The sequence below is a fragment of the Diospyros lotus genome, unplaced genomic scaffold (genome assembly GCF_014633365.1).
Source record: "Diospyros lotus cultivar Yz01 unplaced genomic scaffold, ASM1463336v1 superscaf1, whole genome shotgun sequence".
Classification (NCBI taxonomy): Eukaryota; Viridiplantae; Streptophyta; class Magnoliopsida; order Ericales; family Ebenaceae; genus Diospyros; species Diospyros lotus.
In genome coordinates this window covers 606425-624955 of record NW_026267104.1, presented here as the reverse complement: position 1 = coordinate 624955, position 18531 = coordinate 606425, and the positions used below count along the sequence as shown (strand labels likewise).

The 18531-nt window shown below is 34.9% G+C and overlaps 1 protein-coding gene across 4 annotated transcripts; it reads left to right on the top strand.

Annotated features, from left to right (window-relative positions):
- The first annotated feature begins 4016 nt into the window (after positions 1 to 4016).
- On the top strand, positions 4017 to 16697 carry LOC127792979 (uncharacterized). Of its 4 annotated transcripts, XR_008021249.1 has the most exons (10): positions 4017 to 4660; positions 5644 to 7251; positions 7338 to 7698; positions 8724 to 8808; positions 10259 to 10315; positions 11529 to 11588; positions 11683 to 11904; positions 13260 to 14834; positions 14957 to 15321; positions 15936 to 16697. XR_008021249.1 is itself a non-coding variant. In XM_052323687.1 (9 exons), exons 2-9 carry the CDS (start codon positions 5685 to 5687, stop codon positions 16023 to 16025), a joined length of 4017 nt encoding a protein of 1338 aa, XP_052179647.1. In that variant the 5' UTR covers positions 4017 to 4660; positions 5644 to 5684; the 3' UTR covers positions 16026 to 16697. The 4 variants fall into 4 exon arrangements, 3 of the variants coding, with proteins under 3 accessions (XP_052179647.1, XP_052179648.1, XP_052179649.1); XM_052323687.1 differs by lacking the exon at positions 14957 to 15321; XM_052323688.1 differs by lacking the exon at positions 14957 to 15321 and having other exon boundaries at positions 5637 to 7251.
- Positions 16698 to 18531: the final 1834 nt, after the last annotated feature.

Below are 18531 nucleotides of genomic sequence, written 5' to 3'. Positions count from 1 at the left end.
GGAGAAAAGACATGAACTCGGAGTGCATTGCTATTGCTTCCTCCTCTACCCCTGCCAAGGACTAAGAACTTGCACCTCTCTTCCACATACAACACCCACCTAGGGTCACGCCTAAAGAGGTTAGATAGAACTTCGGAAACAATGTGACATAGTGAAAGCCTTCTAATAATCCGTTGATTCGCTCACGAATACTGGATTATAGAACTCAATCAATAAATCTTGATTCTAAAGAATACCGAATAAATTGAAGAGAATTAAGAGAAAATTTCAACAAAAATTTTATTGAAAAATTTTCAATCGATCCAAAATCTCCTATAAACATAGAATTTATAGGCTATAATTTGGAAAGAATCCTAAATCTCGAATCTTACCAAAAAAAGTAAGGTTGAGATTTCATTATATAATTAAAAATCAGTATGAAATAAGGAAAATCTCTCAAAACAGCATGTTAAAATTCACTCCCTAATAAAAGTTATTAGGGAATTAATTTTTTCCTAAAATAAAAAAATTGCTAATTTCGAGACCTAAACGAAAGAATTTGCCCAAAAAAGCATAGACCTCATCAGCAAAGCTGATGACTCGAAATCATTGGCCCAATTTCTTTAAAGTTAGTCTTTAAAATCGCCCAGATCACACTTATCATAAAATGCTAAGGCCATCTCATCCACGTCACAATGGAGTTCTCACCGAAATGAAGGACATCTAAAATTAGTGTTGTGACTCCAAAAGCATCTGTTAGAGCCCGTTTGCGCTCTATCTACCGTAGCGCATTCATCATCACACATTAACTTCTTGTGTCCAAGCGGATTTTTTTTTTTTTTTTCCAGTTTGTTGCTCCAACAGGTTGAAGTGGTACTGGCAAGTTTTGGATTATAGAAGCTTCAAAAACAGTATCAGTGTTGAACCCACCACCACCTCTTCCGGCGTCACAAGGCACAGTTGTAGTTATTGTGCCACAATAACATGATATTATGACAGGGAACTCACATACATCAGGGCATGGAGAAGAGGGGTGACAAAGTGTGGTGCAAGTATGTCTGCATTCCCTCATGGGGGCACCACATATCTGTCCACAAGAAGCCCTCAAACAAGAAGAATCACAAGGGGGTGGATGACAAGTTCTAGCACACGCGTGCATCCCATGTTGCCTGGTCTTGCCACATAGCTTGTTACATCTGATATCTCTTGATCCGCAAGGTATATTCTGGAAAACCACATGTCCACCAACACATTCCACTTCTCCTCTTTGATCATTGTTTTGTAGCATTCCGCGATTCGAGAAGTTGAGTTGCACTGGCATTTTTGAGTTATGAGAACTGTACATGGTGCATAATTCCCCGAATGGCACTTTCTCCTAGTACTGATGCACTCCACAAGGGAGAGTTTTGCCACAAACCTGAGAACTGGTTGGAATAGGATCCAAACAACTCTGTCGTTCCTCTTGCAAGCTGGTTTTACCACAATAACATGTCTTGATTCTTCCATCCTGGCAGCATGCCACACTTCCCGAATGAACCCTAGATGACAAATTTCACTGCAATAATGATTTCCACATTTAAGCTTCTTTCCACAAATTGAATTTACATGAAAAAACTCCCATCTTTTATTTTCACTTCTCCCTTTCTGAAAACCACATTTCTTTACAACGGTACCGATCTCTCATCTCTGTGTGTAGAACATATATTGTCTTTGCATTTTTTCTTTCTCTTCTATTTGGTCAAAATTTCTCAATCTTTATAATTACTAGCCATTCTTGAATCTAATTTTACCAGTTTGCATGTCATTCCCTTCAACACAATTCAAAAGAGGTACGAACAACAAAAACAAAGAACAAACCCAGAGAGAGTAAGAATGGAATGAGATAAAAGTGACAGAAGCTCTGATGATGGTGGCTGCCGGAAGTCCTTGGGAGGCGGAAAAATGTTAAAAGGGTAAATGATGGTCACATGTCAGACTTTTGGGATTAAGTTGAGAGTTAAAGTGATTTTTAAATTCTTAATATTTCATAAAATTTGATTTAATATTGACAGGCAAAAAAATGTCTAATAATTTTATTTTTGTAAAATAGAGTGTTTAATAGAATATTTTAAAATTTTGAAGTGTCACGGTGTTTTTTATAAAATAAAAGAGTATTTTAATATCTTTTCTTAAGAAAAAAATCATAGAGATAAAATAGTCTTTTTTAAATTAGAGGGGGTAATATTTGTAATTATGTAAAATCATAGGGATACTTAGTGGGCAGTCTCTCCAAACCCAATCCTTATATCTATCTCTATTATATTATAAATAATTTTCTTTTTATTTTAATTTTACCACTAAAATTATAAGTGTTCTAATGGCACTAGGGTTGACAATGATTCGGTTTGGTTTTGATTTTTACTAAAATCATAATCAAACCAAATTTAAAATACTAAAACCAAAACCATTATCCTATTGGTTTTAAAAATTAAAAACTATAATCAAACTATTCGGTTTCAGTTCTATTTTGATTTTAACTATAATTTTTTTAATTTGATCCTATATCAACAAATAAAGACAAACTTTTACAAATAACATTCATAAAAACTTGTTTATCTGCATGCACTACATTATGCCTTTCACAGTTGTGCCAACTAACAATAACATTATGCAAACATATATCTAATTATTAGATGAAAATTCTAACATTAATTCCATGCTTTTGGATTCAAATTGATAGTGTCTCCTAAATTGTAATAATTTAATTTATTTATACATCTAAGTGGTAAGCACAAACACAAACACACCCATAATATATATTAATATTTGATCAAAAAAATCGATGCAAGCGCAGAATGAGGGAACAAAAAGTTTGACCTTTCAATTCATTGTTGTAAGGGGAAAAAAAATCAAAATAGATGAGTAAAGAAAGAAATAGCAAATACAAATACATTCTTAAATATTAAAGATTTACATAAAAATATAAAACAGAAGTTAGATTTAGATTTAGGCATTTGCGCATTAATCAAACCAAAATAATATATCAAGTCAGAAACCCTAATTTGTGAGTTGCCGAGAGAGAGATGGAGACCTTGTTGTCGGCGTACAGAGATAAATTGCATAAGGCAATTCAAGTTTGATGCTCAGAAAATGAAGGTGCACGACTCCCGACTCGTTTGGTCGACGCTTCTTGTGTTTCAATTATTACTCTCAAAACTGTATTTGTATTACAGAGAAGACGAGAGAGGTAGCAAGCAAGAGTGGGGGTGAGCAACAGAACGGATCAAGAGAGTAATAGAGAGGAAGAAGGGTTTGCTGTTGTTTGCAGAGGGGGCAGAGTGAGAGCAAGAGAGAGGTAGAGAGCGAGGGCGAGCGGACCAGCAAGAGAGATGAGGTAGAGTACGAGAAGCAGTAAGGGTGAGAAAGAGCGAAAGTGAAGTCGAGAATGGAAAGAGAAGATAAGGGTCTGTAAGTAGGCTAGGGTGGGGTGGGTTTGCAAGTGGGCAGCCGGCTGGGATGGGTTCGCAAATGGGTTAGGGTGGGATGGGTTTCGCAGCTGTCCCTCTAATATATAATATATATTATATATATTTATATATTTAGTTCGGTTACCCACACAACGGTTCGATTTCGGTTCAGATTTTGGTTTGGTTTTAATGAAAACCATACCCATTGAAACAGTGTTCGATTTTTTCCCAAACCAAATCATTATCCAGTCAAACGGTTTTTAACCACGTTGACCGGTTCGATTTCCCACAATTTCGGTTGCAATTGCCATCCCTAAATGGCACATTTTATTATTTTATTTATTTATTAATAAAATTTAATTTTATTTATTTTACCTTATTTATAATTTTTATACACACAAAATTAATAATAAAATATATAAATTAATAATCAAATTCACAAAATAATTAGATTAGATATATGAACATAATTAATAATTAAATACATACCTACATAAAATTAATAATTAAATATATAAATTAATAATTAAAAGCACAATATAAATAATTTCATATAAAAATAAATAAAAAATTTCTTCAAAATCACAAAAACTCTGCTTCTGCTCGGAGAATACGCCGAAGAATTCTCCAAAATCACTGAAGACGCCGCCGCCGTTCTACTCGTCGTCGCCGCCGCTTCCGCTGATCGCCGCAACCGCCGGATCTGGTGGTCGAAGCTGTCTTCCGCCGCGTCTGAAACTTCTCTTCTCCATGCTCCTCTCTCAGATTTCCTTCGCCACATCTGGTGAAGCTTTTGAGGCTCGCCAGATTTTTGGCGATTGAGATTTGGCTTGGCGAGTTGCGTTGGAGGCCTGATTTTGGGGTTGGCTCCCTATATTTAGCTTGGCGAATTGAAATAGGGAAGCCGTTGGAGATGGCCTAATTTACCCAATTCGAAGACAATCTGATTCAGCCTGGTCTCACGTTCGAGTCGTCGGAGAAACGATATTTGCTCCTATGTCCTTCTCAGCGACGGCACTTTCACCGAGGGTTTTTCGAACAGTCAGCTGCTCTGGTCGTGTTCTCCGACGATTCGTCCGGCGAAGCGCTAGTTAGTGTCCGTATTTGTATTGGTTATTCCCGAATGTTCCTCAAACTTCTTCTCCTTCAATGTTCGAATCAATTTTCTCAGATCTAACGGGGTAGAGATAGTAGCCCTAACAGCTCTTTCGACGCCTAATCCGACTACCGCTGAGGTAATATTGGTTTTTATTTTTTCCTTTTTCTTTCTGCTTCGTCGCCTTCAATTTTCTGCGGCAAATTAAGTTACCTCTAATACGAGATGTCAACAGCATGTGTCGTTTGTACTTGAGTTTGGGAACTCATTAACATTTTTACTGATTTTTCCCACATTCAAAACTGCACGGTCCGCACCTCCTTTTTCTTCATTCTGACCCTTTAGCTTTCTATCCCTGCATTTCAGATTGGGAACCATGTGCTGACTACTGTGCTACTGGGTGCTGAGTTTTTGTAACTGGAATTGCGTACTTGCTGTGTTTTAGGAATTGCTTATCGTTCTTTTTCTGGCTTTTTGTTGATAATGATTCCTTCACTAATTTTTTTGGGTTCTCGAAACAACATGGTTCTTGCTAATCAGAGTAGAAATATTGAGGCATATTCTGAGGAAGCCTTAGCGATTGAATTATATATTTTTTCTGCATTTGCTTGATTCCTAGTTTATTTCAGAGATTGTTAGTTCGGCAAGTTCATTTTTGCTGGCTTTTCTTTTCTCTTTAAGTATTTGAGTTGTTGATAAATGTTTATAGCTTGTTTTGGCGCTGGGGCTTGTATTTTTGTCTACTTGCTGCTTTCTGGACAGCAGCATTTATATTATTCTTGACTGGATCTTTTGATTTGGAATCACTTAAACAAGGTTGATAATTGACACATTTGCTAAGGATGTAAATGATTGTGCTGAATAGCATCTAATATTAAGAAAAATCAGTATAGCATTTCATGATTTGAACTTAACATCGAATAAGCTTTCGAAGTAAACATGCATATGCTTTTGTGTGCTTGCATGAATAGATATTACTTAATGTTTCCTGAGCTTGAATTTTATTTTTTATTTTTGTCATCCACTTTTTTAGTATTGTTTAGTGTGCCTAGCAGTAATTAACTCTTGTGTTTTGTTTTTTTTTCCCTTAATTTTTGTTGGCTTTCTTTTTGGAGGTTTCAGTTTTTAAGGCATTAGCTGTTACTCTGCATCCTTTCTTCAATATGTCATCTTCAAATAGACTATCAGCTGAAGTTGGGAACTTCAGTCATCAAAATGCTTTTCCTGTGGAAGCAAATTTATCTCATTGCAGCGAAAGCCATTTGGACCAAGAGGATGAGGAAGAAGATGAGGAACAGGATGTAGATTTCAACCCATTTTTGAAAGAATCCCCATCTTTGGAAGCTTCTTCTGGCCTGAGTTCCGAAATAGAAGTTTTGGATGCTGATATCACTGAGGGTGAGGGAAACACAGATGTAGCCCTTCCTGCTGATTTCTCATCAATTCCAGCTGGTTTGCTGCAAGACTATGCTCTTGGAGGTTCAGAGCAGACTGAACAGATTGTAAGACAAACTAAAATTTTATCTGGGGAAACAGGTGAAAAAGAATTTGAGAAAGCAACCCCTTCAAGATTGAGGAAGAGAAACGCAGTTTTGATTTCTCAACTTGAAAATGAAAATGAAACATCTGATAATAAGGGGATCTGTTCAATAAGTGGGCTAGGTGCCATTAATGATGTTATGGACAGAGATATAACAAATTCCGGGAAGCCAATTATGGATATAGATGATGATGATGCTATCTTCAAGCGTACAAGGGCCCGCTATTCACTTGCTAGCTTCACACTTGATGAACTTGAGACTTTTCTTCAAGAAACAGATGATGATGAGGATCTTCAAAATGTTGATGATGAGGAAGAGTACAGGAAATTTCTTGCTGCTGTTTTACAGGGTGGTGATGGTGATAATCAAAGTAGAGAAGGAAATGGAAATGTGGATGATGAAGATGAAGAAAATGACGCAGACTTTGAATTAGAAATTGAGGAGGCACTTGAAAGTGATCTTGATGAGAACACAAGGGGTGATAACCAAGAAGAGCGTGAGGCAGCTGGTCGACGCCCTGAAACTAGGCTAAATAGACGACAGAAAGCTTCTACCCAACAGAAACATAAGCTTTTGGAACAGTCAAATAGACCATTGCGACCACTCTTACCAAATGCACCTGTTGTGTCTTTCCCTATGTTGATACCTGAGACTGCTTCACACTCTTGGTCATTCTCAGGACATGATGGCTCTATGAATGGATTTACTCCGCATCAGCTGGGTCAGTTGCATTGTCTAATACACGAACACGTGCAACTTCTTATTCAGGTGTTTTCTCTTTGTGTTCTTGATCCTTCTAGACAGCACATTGCCTGCCAAGTTCAGAAATTAATTTCAGAGATACTTCATAAAAGAGATCAAGAAATATCACGGAGAAGTGTGCCATATCCCTGTTTTTTCTTTTGCCCCCCTTACATTAATCCTTCCTTACAGTGTGGATATTCCAAATCTTTGACAGCACCTTCCACCTCTGAGCCAGCATGTTCTGTAGATGAACATAGAAATTGCTCCTCTGGAACTATTTCTCCTTCTAGAGGAAGTCGTGGGCATGATTCTACTGGGAAGGGGAGTCCTTCCCAAACTTTTGACAGTGCATTCTGGGTGCCGTCTTTGAATGGTCAAATCCTATCTGTTCTTGATGTAGCTCCGCTTAGTTTACTTGGAAAATATATGGAAGATGTTTCTATTGGTATGTCATGTAGAAAGTGCTAAATATTTGTTGTATTTCTGCAGTTATCACCTTATTGCTTACTGCTGTTGTGAAATTATTGACAGCTGTGCAAGAGCATCAGAAACAATGCATTCAAGCTACTTGTGATGATCGCTTTAAAAAGGAACCTCTGTACCCTCTCCACTGTTTTCAGACATTTTTGGAAGCTGATATGGAAGTTCTTAGAGGAACCACTTCGCCGGCTGCAAAGGCACCATCTTATCCTGTCAATGATCAACCACCCAAAAAGACTTTGGCTGCTTCACTTGTTGAAAGGACCAAGAAGCAACCAGTTGCTCTAGTTCCAAAGGAAATTGCTGATTTAGCGCAGAGATTCTTGCCACTATTTAATTCAGCCCTATTTCCTCATAAGCCACCCCCAGGACCTGTTGCAAATCGGGTGCTGTTCACAGATGCAGAAGATGAGTAAGTTTCATGTGCTTTTTACTGTATGCTGAATCTGTGGTATGGCATTGTTCATCACAAGGAGCTGCCTTTACTGGCCATACCAGTTTTTGTCATCAACAACTATTGGTTGATGCAAACCTTATATTTGATTGAAAAAAAAAAAGAAGAGTCTCTGACGAGGCTTGTTTCATGCCATTGTTTTTTTCTTTTTTCTGTGGGCCCTACCCTTGTATTTGCTTATTATGTTTTAAAAAGGATCACATTTTATGCAAAAAAATTTCCATAAGTATTTATTGAATTTCTTATTTTCCACTGTTGGGTATCAATCCTGTGAAATGGATTTACATTATTGAGAGTTTGTACCAAGACAAGCTTGAAAATAGATGCAATATATTGGTGCCTCGTGCTGCAGGTTTATGGGTTTTATATTTAGGTGTGCAAATAACTAATATATGAAGACACCTGTACATGAGTATGTAATTTGCACTTGATGAAACAAGTTCTTTTAGTTCAAATAATTATATCCTAGGTGTTTTCAAAAGCTTCATTGAGTTTTTCATAAGTTTCTGATATGTAATCATATAATAATTGTTAAGGATATCTTCTTCCAATTGATGATGTATCAGTAGTTGTGCTTCAATCTCAGATCAATTGGGTCCCCCCACCATGTGGCAATAGTTTATTAAGTTTGTTTGATATTATTGTAGAGGATGCATATGGTTATAGGATTTAGGTTTTCTACTAGTTGTTGGTTAATGAAAAAGCACTAAAATATTAGCAGAAAAATAAAAAGATAAAAGTAGAGTTTTTTTTCCCTCCCCTTTCTCCCTGACAGTAGTTCCAATTAACTCCTTTTGACTTTATTGAATTTTCGCTATAGGTTGCCATTTCCTTAGTTGCTTACTTGCTTCCATGACAATTGTTGTGGCTAATATTAGTCTACAACGTTAATTTTTGATTGGTTGGGGTTGTCAAATTCTAGCTTTTATTGGTTAGACAACACTTGTGGAAGCTCGCTTGAGTTACGTGGTATGATGTTTTAGGTTACTTGCATTGGGGTTGATGGAATATAATACAGACTGGAAAGCAATTCAACAACGATTTCTTCCTTGCAAATCCAAGCATCAGGTAATTCCTTTCTGGGCTTAGCATTGCAGATACCCTATGGCACTGATTTTTTGGTTTGGAACTCCTAAAGTTATTTTTATTTTCCCATACTTTTTTCCCTCTTTTTACTTACTGTTGATTATCAAGTTCCAGCATTCAATGGTACCAATGTCTATAACGTTATATTTCAGACTCTCTTTTGAGTTGATCAGTTTCATTTCACTAATATAATATAATACCTAACATCTATTTTAGAGTTTCAAGCATTGAAAGGACCGGGCACACATGCCCATGTTTCTTCATTTTTTTATTTATATCACTATGAGCTATCTAGTGAGGAAGCTCTATGAATTTGGGAGTCAAAACTTTTCATTGTCTTTTTTGCTCAGAATCATAAAACCACAACAACATGTCAAGACTTAATCCCACTAGGTGGGATTGGCTACATGAATTCTAACTCACAATCATTTCTATCTATGGCCATATCTTATTACTCATTCTAGCTAAAGAGTTTCCCACCAAGCTTTTTTTGGTCTTCCTCTACTTGTTTTGCTAAAGGATTGTTCCATTCCCTTCACTTTCCTTAAAGAAGTCCCTATGGGTCTTTTTTCTCACATAACCAAAACATTTTAATCGTGTCACGGACATCTTATCTTCAATAGGAGCCATTTTAATCGTATTATGAATAGTCTCAATAGACCTTAAGATCAAAAGCTGAAATTGGACTGAGAACAAAAGCTAATTTAACAACGACCTTTAATTAACTATGAAACCATAGAAGTTGTTGATTCAAACCTATTCAATATTCATGAATACTGGTCAAAAACTCAAAATCCGTAATGCTTGTTTAAAACATTTGACTCCTATATCTTCCTGGGTAAAGCATATTTGCTGCCATACAATTTATTTTTGTATGTATCATGTATGTTTTGAAAAGTATACTGATAACCATGGAGTCAGCCAAGCTTCAAGGTATGAGTGATTTAGTTTCCAGGTCGCTGCTTTGGTTTGCCATGTGTCTGGGACTTTACCATCTGGAACTCTCCGTAATCTCTACATGCTTTGTTTAATGTGCTCTTTTGACAAAATTCCAGGTCCACATGCTCCAGAAATTGTCCTTGGTTTCCATTGGACAAGAGTCACAAGATACAAGCCCTTTATGTTCTACTTCACATTCTCCCTTAAATTTCTCCTCTGACCCTGGTTTAAATGCTATGAACTTCAAGTCTCATATCATTTTGTGTTATCTGCAAACAAATAACTTTGAATTCAATAAGCATTTCTGTTTGGTTCCCAGTTGATTGAATTTCTCTTTCTTCTTTTTTTTCTTTTTCTGGGTTGGGGGCACCCGGGGAGGGGGCGGGGGGTTTGTAAAAATGAAAAAAATAGCTGGAAGTTTGAATGCACAGTATATCTTGTAATTCATTATCTTTATTGTTGGCATTTATATGAATTGTTAATTGTTTTACAGATTTTTGTTAGGCAGAAAAATCGTTCTTCTTCAAAAGCACCTGAAAATCCAATCAAGGTATGTCAATATCGCTCGCATATTTACCAAACGTTGATTCATTTTTCTTCCAGTCTGACACATCATTGGAAATGCATTTCATTTTGCTGAAAATTATATGCAATGTGCATATCCTGCTCTCTCTTTCTCTCTCTCTCCAGACTATTTGAATTTAATTATAAGTTGCAGAATTTGATTGTTATTCAGTGGCCATATAAAAATTGGACTGCGTTTGCCTGTCACCTAATAGTTGGGGAAAAGGTTAGCTAAGTTGAGTTTGCATGCTTATCAACTCTTAATCCTTGAAGTGCCTACTTTTGAGTTATCCTTGAAATATTGGTAGTCCCTCGGAATTCATGGTCTAGGGGAGAATAAAAATGGTCATTGATGTCATATTGGGGCAGTATTTGCAAGAGATGACCTTAAATGTCAAAGAGGGTCCGGTCCTATATTTGGGTGTTTGGGCAGAGGGGCATTTGCCCCCACTTTCTCTTTTGGCGTTTGGAAATTTTTTGGAAGAACAATCAGCAAAATATAGGCATTTGCCCCCATTAGATTTATTTTAGGACTTAAGTATAATTTCTCTCTATATACATTGATTTTCATAAATTGTTTGCCTTCATTCTATTTATAAATAAATATCACATTATATGTAGTCTTGATTATTTGGTGATGACTTTACTTTTTACATAGAGTGGTTGAAGTTAGTGTGTATTCTGTTTTCATCCAGGGGATTTCTTGTTATTGAGTTTGGTTTAATAGAATGTGTTGTTTTTATTTTAATTATTTGTTATGTTCATTAAATATGTATTTAAATGTCAAATGAAAGTATATAGAGTGTTACTTCTTTATTACTTTATGTTTTTATTAGTTTTTTTCCCATAATTTGGTCTCAAATTTTTATATTTTTCCTGCCAATAAAGTAACTCAGTGATCGAGTAATGTTGTGCACAAATTTCTTGGGTCTTAATTTTTATCAAAATTCTTATTGCATTTTATTTTGAATACTAAATCAAATTTGCATATTATTGAAAATTTTGATTTTAATTTTTAAATATCTTTATTTATTAATTAAAAATATTTTTATTAAATTCTGCTTCCACTGAACAAAAATCCAGCTAACAGTCCCTCCCCCATAATGAATAAGATGAGATGTGCTTATTGTATAGGCATTTGGATTGTATGCTAACTAGTCTCCATTAGTTGAAATTTTACAAGGCTTTTACAATTGCAGGCAGTTCGAAGAATGAAAAGCTCCCCCTTGACTGCAGAAGAGGTAGCACGTATTCAAGAGGTAACTATCTTGGTATCTTTTGGATTAGTTATATGAGAAGTCATAATCTTATGCCCAGCTGTCTCATTCATGTATATTACTTCAACAAATTCAGGGCCTAAAGATTTTTAAGCTTGACTGGATGTCCATATGGAAATTTATTGTTCCATATCGAGATCCATCCTTGTTACCCCGACAATGGCGCATTGCTACTGGAACACAGAAATCATATAAGTTGACTGCAGACAAAAAAGAGAAGCGCAGAATATATGAATCAAATAGAAGAAAGTGCAAACCTGCTGCTTTGGCAAGTTGGCAAACTTCATCTGAAAAAGAGGTAAGCTATTTTCTAACCTTCTAAGTGGCTGTTATGACATATGAGGTGACACAATTGCAGATATGCAATTAAAGCTGTTGTAACTTTAGATATTTGGGGCCTTAAACAAGGGGGTTCGCCTAACTTGGATTTAGTCTTACCTGAGCATGGATTGGTGGACTTGAGCTTGAAGTGTTGTCTGACATCAGCCAAGTGTGATATCTTGTGAAAATGGTTCAAAAAATCAAATGAAGTTATTTCATGAACTATGAACAGTAGTTCCCAAAGCTCCACAAACAAAACCCAATGTAAAAAGTATGAAACTTTCTTGATTATTTGAACTTCTTGTACTTAGTACATGGTGCGTGGACCATTTTTCTTACATGATGACGCATACATGCATGCCAGAGTGGCATTGTTGGTGTTTGGACCAATGCTTGGACTTGTTTGCACTAGTTGACCAAGGCTATGCCCCAGAGTTAACAAAATTCTATTCAGGCTCAATTTTGTGGTAATTATGACTGGAATAATGTATTGGTTCCATCTAGTTTGATAGTCTTCAGTACTCATTCAAGAGATAAGTAAGTCCTCTCTTCTTTTTTTTTTTAATACCATTCTCATTTTTTTATATTGTGTTTGTACTCATAATGGCAAAGCATGTATGGCCTGTATGAAAGTTATCTGCATCAAAATTAATACTTAAATGTAATAGCTATCATGAAACTAGTTGCTTGGTCAAAACATTTATCCTTAGGCAATAATTGGTAGCATGATCAAATATTGACTGGAAATTTGTTATATTTTGAAGACACTATAAATTGTTGATATTTGAAATGCTTTGAACCATGAAAAAAATTTATGATTAAGCTTAAAAATTCCGGAAACATTAATTTTTGTAATTTTTTTACCTTGCTACTAAATTTTAGTCGTAAAAATAGAAAAAATAGCAGATAAAAAATTAAGAAAAATATATTTCTTATAAGAATTCCATTCATGTTCACCTTTGAGCAATTTTAGAAAAGTTTCTATATGGTAAACTTCTTCCTTCTGCCGGTTGGCAAAAAAAGAAAACCCTTACCTCACATGTTCTTGACCTCTTTTGTTTTTGGAGACAATGCTAAGGACTTTATTAGCAAACTGCACTTCACATATAACATCTTATTGTTACTACATGTGAATAACATGAACTACAGCTCACTTGGAACTAATTTCCTAAATACAAAAATTATTGTTGCATGGAAGATGATATTTATGAAAGAATTATTGGGTCTGCGTCTGCTTGCTCTTGACAGTCTTTTGTTCTGGCTATTAGCAACGGGGTTAATTTCCTTCATAATTCATTTTTTGACCTTGTTATCTATTATTATCAACTGCAGGGCTGTCAAACTGATAACGCTGGTGGAGAAAATAATAGTGGAGATGATTGCGTGGATAATGAAGATGAAGCATATGTTCATGAGGCATTTTTGGCTGATTGGAGGCCTGGTGCCTCCTTTCCTCTTTCCTCTGGACTTCCTGTCTCAAATCTTAATGAAAGAAACCGACCCAGTGTTCTAGTGCCGCTAGGGGGTTGTCATACCATGGAACTAACAAATAGTAGGGGCTCTGGAGAATCTCATCCCCAAATTGGTGACGAGTTTCCAGCTGCATTTAAGGATTACCAGAATCTGGAAACTTTCTCGCATTTTACCCCTGCTAGATGTTATTCATACCCCGTTCAGCCAAATCAACCTGTTTCTCATGTGATTTTGAGACCTTCAAAGTCTCAAGTCTGTTCACGGCCATATCGATCTCGTAGAACAAACACTGCTCACTTAGTGAAGTTAGCTCCAGATTTGCCGCCTGTAAATCTTCCACCATCTGTCCGTGTGATGTCTCAGTCAGCTTTCAAAAGTTATCAAGGTGGAGTACCTTCTAAGGTTCCGGCTGCTGATGCCAGTAGTGGTGCTGCTGCTGCAGAGAAAATAGTTTCATCTGTTCCTCACAATGCAAATTTAGGAAGCACTCATCCAGCAAAATATACGGAGTACAAAAGACCCCCACCGGAAAAAACCAATATTAATGAGCACCAACAAGAACCTTCTGTCCTCGGGGATAAATTTGCAGGAGATAAAGGCGAATCAGATCTTCAGATGCATCCTTTACTGTTTCAGCCCTCTGGTGATGGCCATTTACCATATTACTCATTTAAGAGCTCCAGTACTCAGAGGTCTTCCAATTTCTTTTCACAAATCCAGCCTCAGTTAAATCTCACTCTCCTATACAATCCCCATGAAGCAAACAATGTAGTTAATCGCTTTGATAAATCTTTGAAGTCAAAGAAAACAACCTCATGTGCTGGCAGTATTGATTTTCATCCACTTCTGCAAATAGCTGATGATATAAATATTCACTCAGAAACTGTGAATTCGGTTGCCCAGGTATCTGTTACTTTGGAACCATTAGGAGGTGGTTGTGCTCAGCTTCAGACTCCATTTGATGCTACTCAGTCTAAATCCCAAGTCAATTGCAGTACAGTTGCCACTAGTACTAAATCGTCTAGTCCTAATGAAAAAGCTAATGAACTGGACTTGGACATTCACTTAAGTTTCATATCCAGGAAGGAGAAAGCTATAGGTGGTAGAGATGCGGCTGAACACAACCAAACCACCACTGAGAATTCATGTTATCAGAATAGTGGATTTTGTCCAGGAGCCTCAATTCCTATCGGAGTCAGCAAGAAGCTTAATTCAGCTGCCCAAGCTTTAGTTGCATCGAACAATAATAGTTCTACATATGGAGTCAATGATGGAGGTGACCAGCCTCCTCTAGAAATTGTGATGGAACACGAAGAGTTGAGTGACTCTGAGGAAGAAATTGGGGAACAGGTAGAGTTTGAATGTGAGGAGATGGATGACTCTGAAGGAGATGAAGGATCCGATTCTGAACATATGATAGACGTACAAAATGAGGTATCTCTACTGTATCTTTTAATTTTCACTTGCAGATTTTATTTCTTTTGATATCTATTAGTTGTTCCTGCAATTTCTTTCTAGGTCTGGCTGATTGAATTGCTTTACATTTTTTCGTGTAGTGAATTCATGGCATCATCGATCATAGTTTTGTCTGTTTCATAACCATTGACTGCAATCAACTTGGAGTTGCTCTGTCTGGGGAAGATGGACACCGTAGGGGGCCCTTTTTTTTTTTTTTACTCAGAACCATCTGCGGCATTTGATCTGAAGCAGATGGGGATGTATCTCCTTTGGTAGGGGAAAAAAGAGAACAAAAGTGGGCAAGGAAAATCAAGCAAGCAGCTCTCACAAAGGGGAAGGCTAGTTTCAGAAAAGAAGGGGTGCATCATGAGCGAGGGAGAGAGTACTGCCATCTTACTGTCCTGCTGCAAAGACAATCATGCCTACATCATTTCTTGTGACTTTTACCTTTACCACTGATGCGGTAACTCTAACCACTTGTTCTTCTTTTCTCCTACCGAGTGAGTGATACTGTATGCAGCCATGATTGGTGGAGTGCCGGTGTCCTGCTGGGGTCTGTAGCCAGGGCAATCTTTCCCAATTTCGCATATTGTTATGTCACCATTACTTCCTACATTGTAAACGACCCTCGCTTCTCTTCTCCGACTCAGTGAGGGATGGTACCATTCAACCTAGATGAGCTCTGGAGAACTTGTAAATATGTTGAATAGAAGGCAAACAACTTAATTAAAGTCCCATTACTTATAATTGATATGCTATAAATATGTTTATACCTCTTTCTGTGTGTGTGGTTGTATATGTCCTTTTCTGAGTTGCCATTTTTGCACATTTGCCTCTGCAAGGTTTTGACCTGCTCTCAATACTGTAAGAAGAATCCTTCACAAATTGCTTTCATCAAATTCTTTGATATTAGAACTGTTCCTACTTGTTTCTTACATGACATTTCCTAATCTCTACTAGTATAGATAAATTGCCGGAATCTGGTTCTAGCAGACAGCTTTAGTTTCACCTAAACTTGGTTTTATTTGTAACTGCTTCTGTTTTGTTTTTGAGTTAACATTTTGTGATTGTTGCTAGGAGGTCTCTAATGTTGCGAGAGAGAAAGTAATGAGAAATTCTGATTTTGATGATGACACTGCGATGGGAGTACTATTGATAACCCATTAACCTGCAAGGTAGCATCTCTTGCGCCATAGAGCGTGGCACTTCTAAGTTGGCTTTGATGATGCAAGGGAAAGGAAAGCCAACTACTTCTTCCTGCTCGAGTATAAACTCTTCGGCTCCAGATTGTTCACAGAAAAACAAGATGAAACCCAAGGCTGCAGAGAATGCAGGCATACAAGTTTCGTGTGGCAAAAGTTTCCAACAACCCAGCCCCAACAGACCTTGGAAGAGTTCACTCCCACATAGACAACATATCGCTAACTCAAAACATGCTCAGAGCGTGGCACGGCAGCAAGAGAAAGGGCGGCAAATGGGCTGTTCCAGGAAAAGTGTAAGTAGAAGTAATTCCAGTTTATTATGTATGGATCCAGTCAGAAAAAGAGATTCAAACATAGATACTAATGTCACTGCAGAAGACTGCAATTGCATTTCTAACATTGAATTCAGGTGATTATGGCTATGTTATGACTTATATGTGTGGCGGATGTAGTTGACTGACTCAACAATCAACATCCTGTTTAGAACCTAAGGTGGTGAAACCGGTGGAAGCAGACAAGAAGAGAATTCTATGGTGAGGCAGGCAGGTTCATTTTTTGTATTTTTGTTAGTATCACGATGTTGGTAATTGATTGTATAAAGCAAAATTAACAATATATTTGTACAGGCTTTTTTGTTTTTTTTTTTTGGGGGGGGGGGGGGGGGGGGGAGGTGTTGTGAAATATGGTACAGGAAGTTACCAAATCCAGAAAGTCAATAAAATGGTAGTTCTAGAACTAATTAAGTTATTATTATAAATTCACGGGATTACTGCTCTTGCGCAGTTTCTTGTCGCTCGTGTTCTCAATTTTGCTAAAAGAGGTAAATTATAGGTAAAGATTTTACTTCACTGCGTAAAGTAAGGAATCAAACTCATAATCTATTGGTATTAATTCTAGCTTATCATGATCTAATCATTTGACTTGTATTTTGGGGCTATTACTATAAATTCTTTTCCACTAATATCATGTGCTAATATGATAAATAGATATAGAAAACTCGCTTATATGAAAAGCAAGTTATTGGGAGATTTATTTTTGCGTTACAAAAAAATGAAATAACCTTACTTACACAAGAAGCTTTCACGGTAACTTACCTATTATATAGGCAAATTTTATTTAGTTAAAATTATATAATAGCATGTAATATTGACATGAAAATAACTTATAGTATATTAAATAATTTCAAAATTATTATATTTTTTAAGAAGAATTTAATTATTTTTTTGTAAGTTCTTACTCGTCTCTTATCATAATAAATTGAATTTAAAGGACTAATAATTTTATCTAATAGGGTATTATTAGGATAATGTCTAATGTTATTTATTTAAAAAATTAAAACAAAATTCACCCATGTTTAGTTTTGTGAGTAGGGTAAAGAAATGAACAATATTTAATATATTTTTTGAATTTGTTACGTTACTCTTTAAAAATATATATACATATTATGATGCACATAAACTTCTTGGCAATATTGTTTTAGAACTAAAATGTTGAGAAACACTTAAAAAAAATTTTGGATTATTTTTATAATTTTAAAAATATTTTAAGATTATTTTATAATATTAAAAAGAGGTTAAAGATGAAAAAATATTTTAAATTTATTATTTATTTTTAAAAATAAGTACATTTTAAATTTTATTATTTGTATTATGTTTGATTATTTTTTAAAAATTAATAATTTATTTTTAATTAACAATTTATTTCTATAAAAATTATGTTTATATTTATTTAAATCTATTATAGAATTTATGTTTATTTTTAAATTAAATAATTATTTTTTATAATAAAAATATATTTATACAAAAATCTCTATAATTTGTTATTTACACATTTTTACTATATTTTTATTTTTAAAAAATATTAAATTACTTTTCTTTTGTTATTTTTAAATTATTTTTAATTTTTTAAAATAAAGAAAACGCATTCTTTATTTTAAAAATAAAAAAATTATAAAAAAACTCAAAATAATAAAAAGTTATTTTGAATAATTTTATTCAAAATAAATTTTAAACTCAAAACATATTTATTTATTCATATTTTATTATTATAATAAAAAAATATTATAAAATTCATTAATTTTAAAATATATATTATTTTAACAATATATTAACATTAAATATTTATAATTTATTAAATAATTAAATTTATTAAATAAAATATACTTAAGAATTTATTTTTAAAATTTTAAAGATAATATGTTTTTTAATTTTTATTTTAAAAAATAATTTTTCAAAATAACAAAGAAAATACGTTTTCAATTTTCTAAAAACAGATTATCAAAATAAAAAAGTAAATAAATTTAAATTTAAAATTAAAAATTAAAAATTAAAAAGCAAAACGTAATCTTATTTTTTTATTTTATTTTATATCATATTTGTTTATTTTTTTTTACGTACTTAATTTTATACCTTATTCTTTGAAAAATAGATATAAAGCATACACTTACATATTATTATTTTTCCCAAATGAAT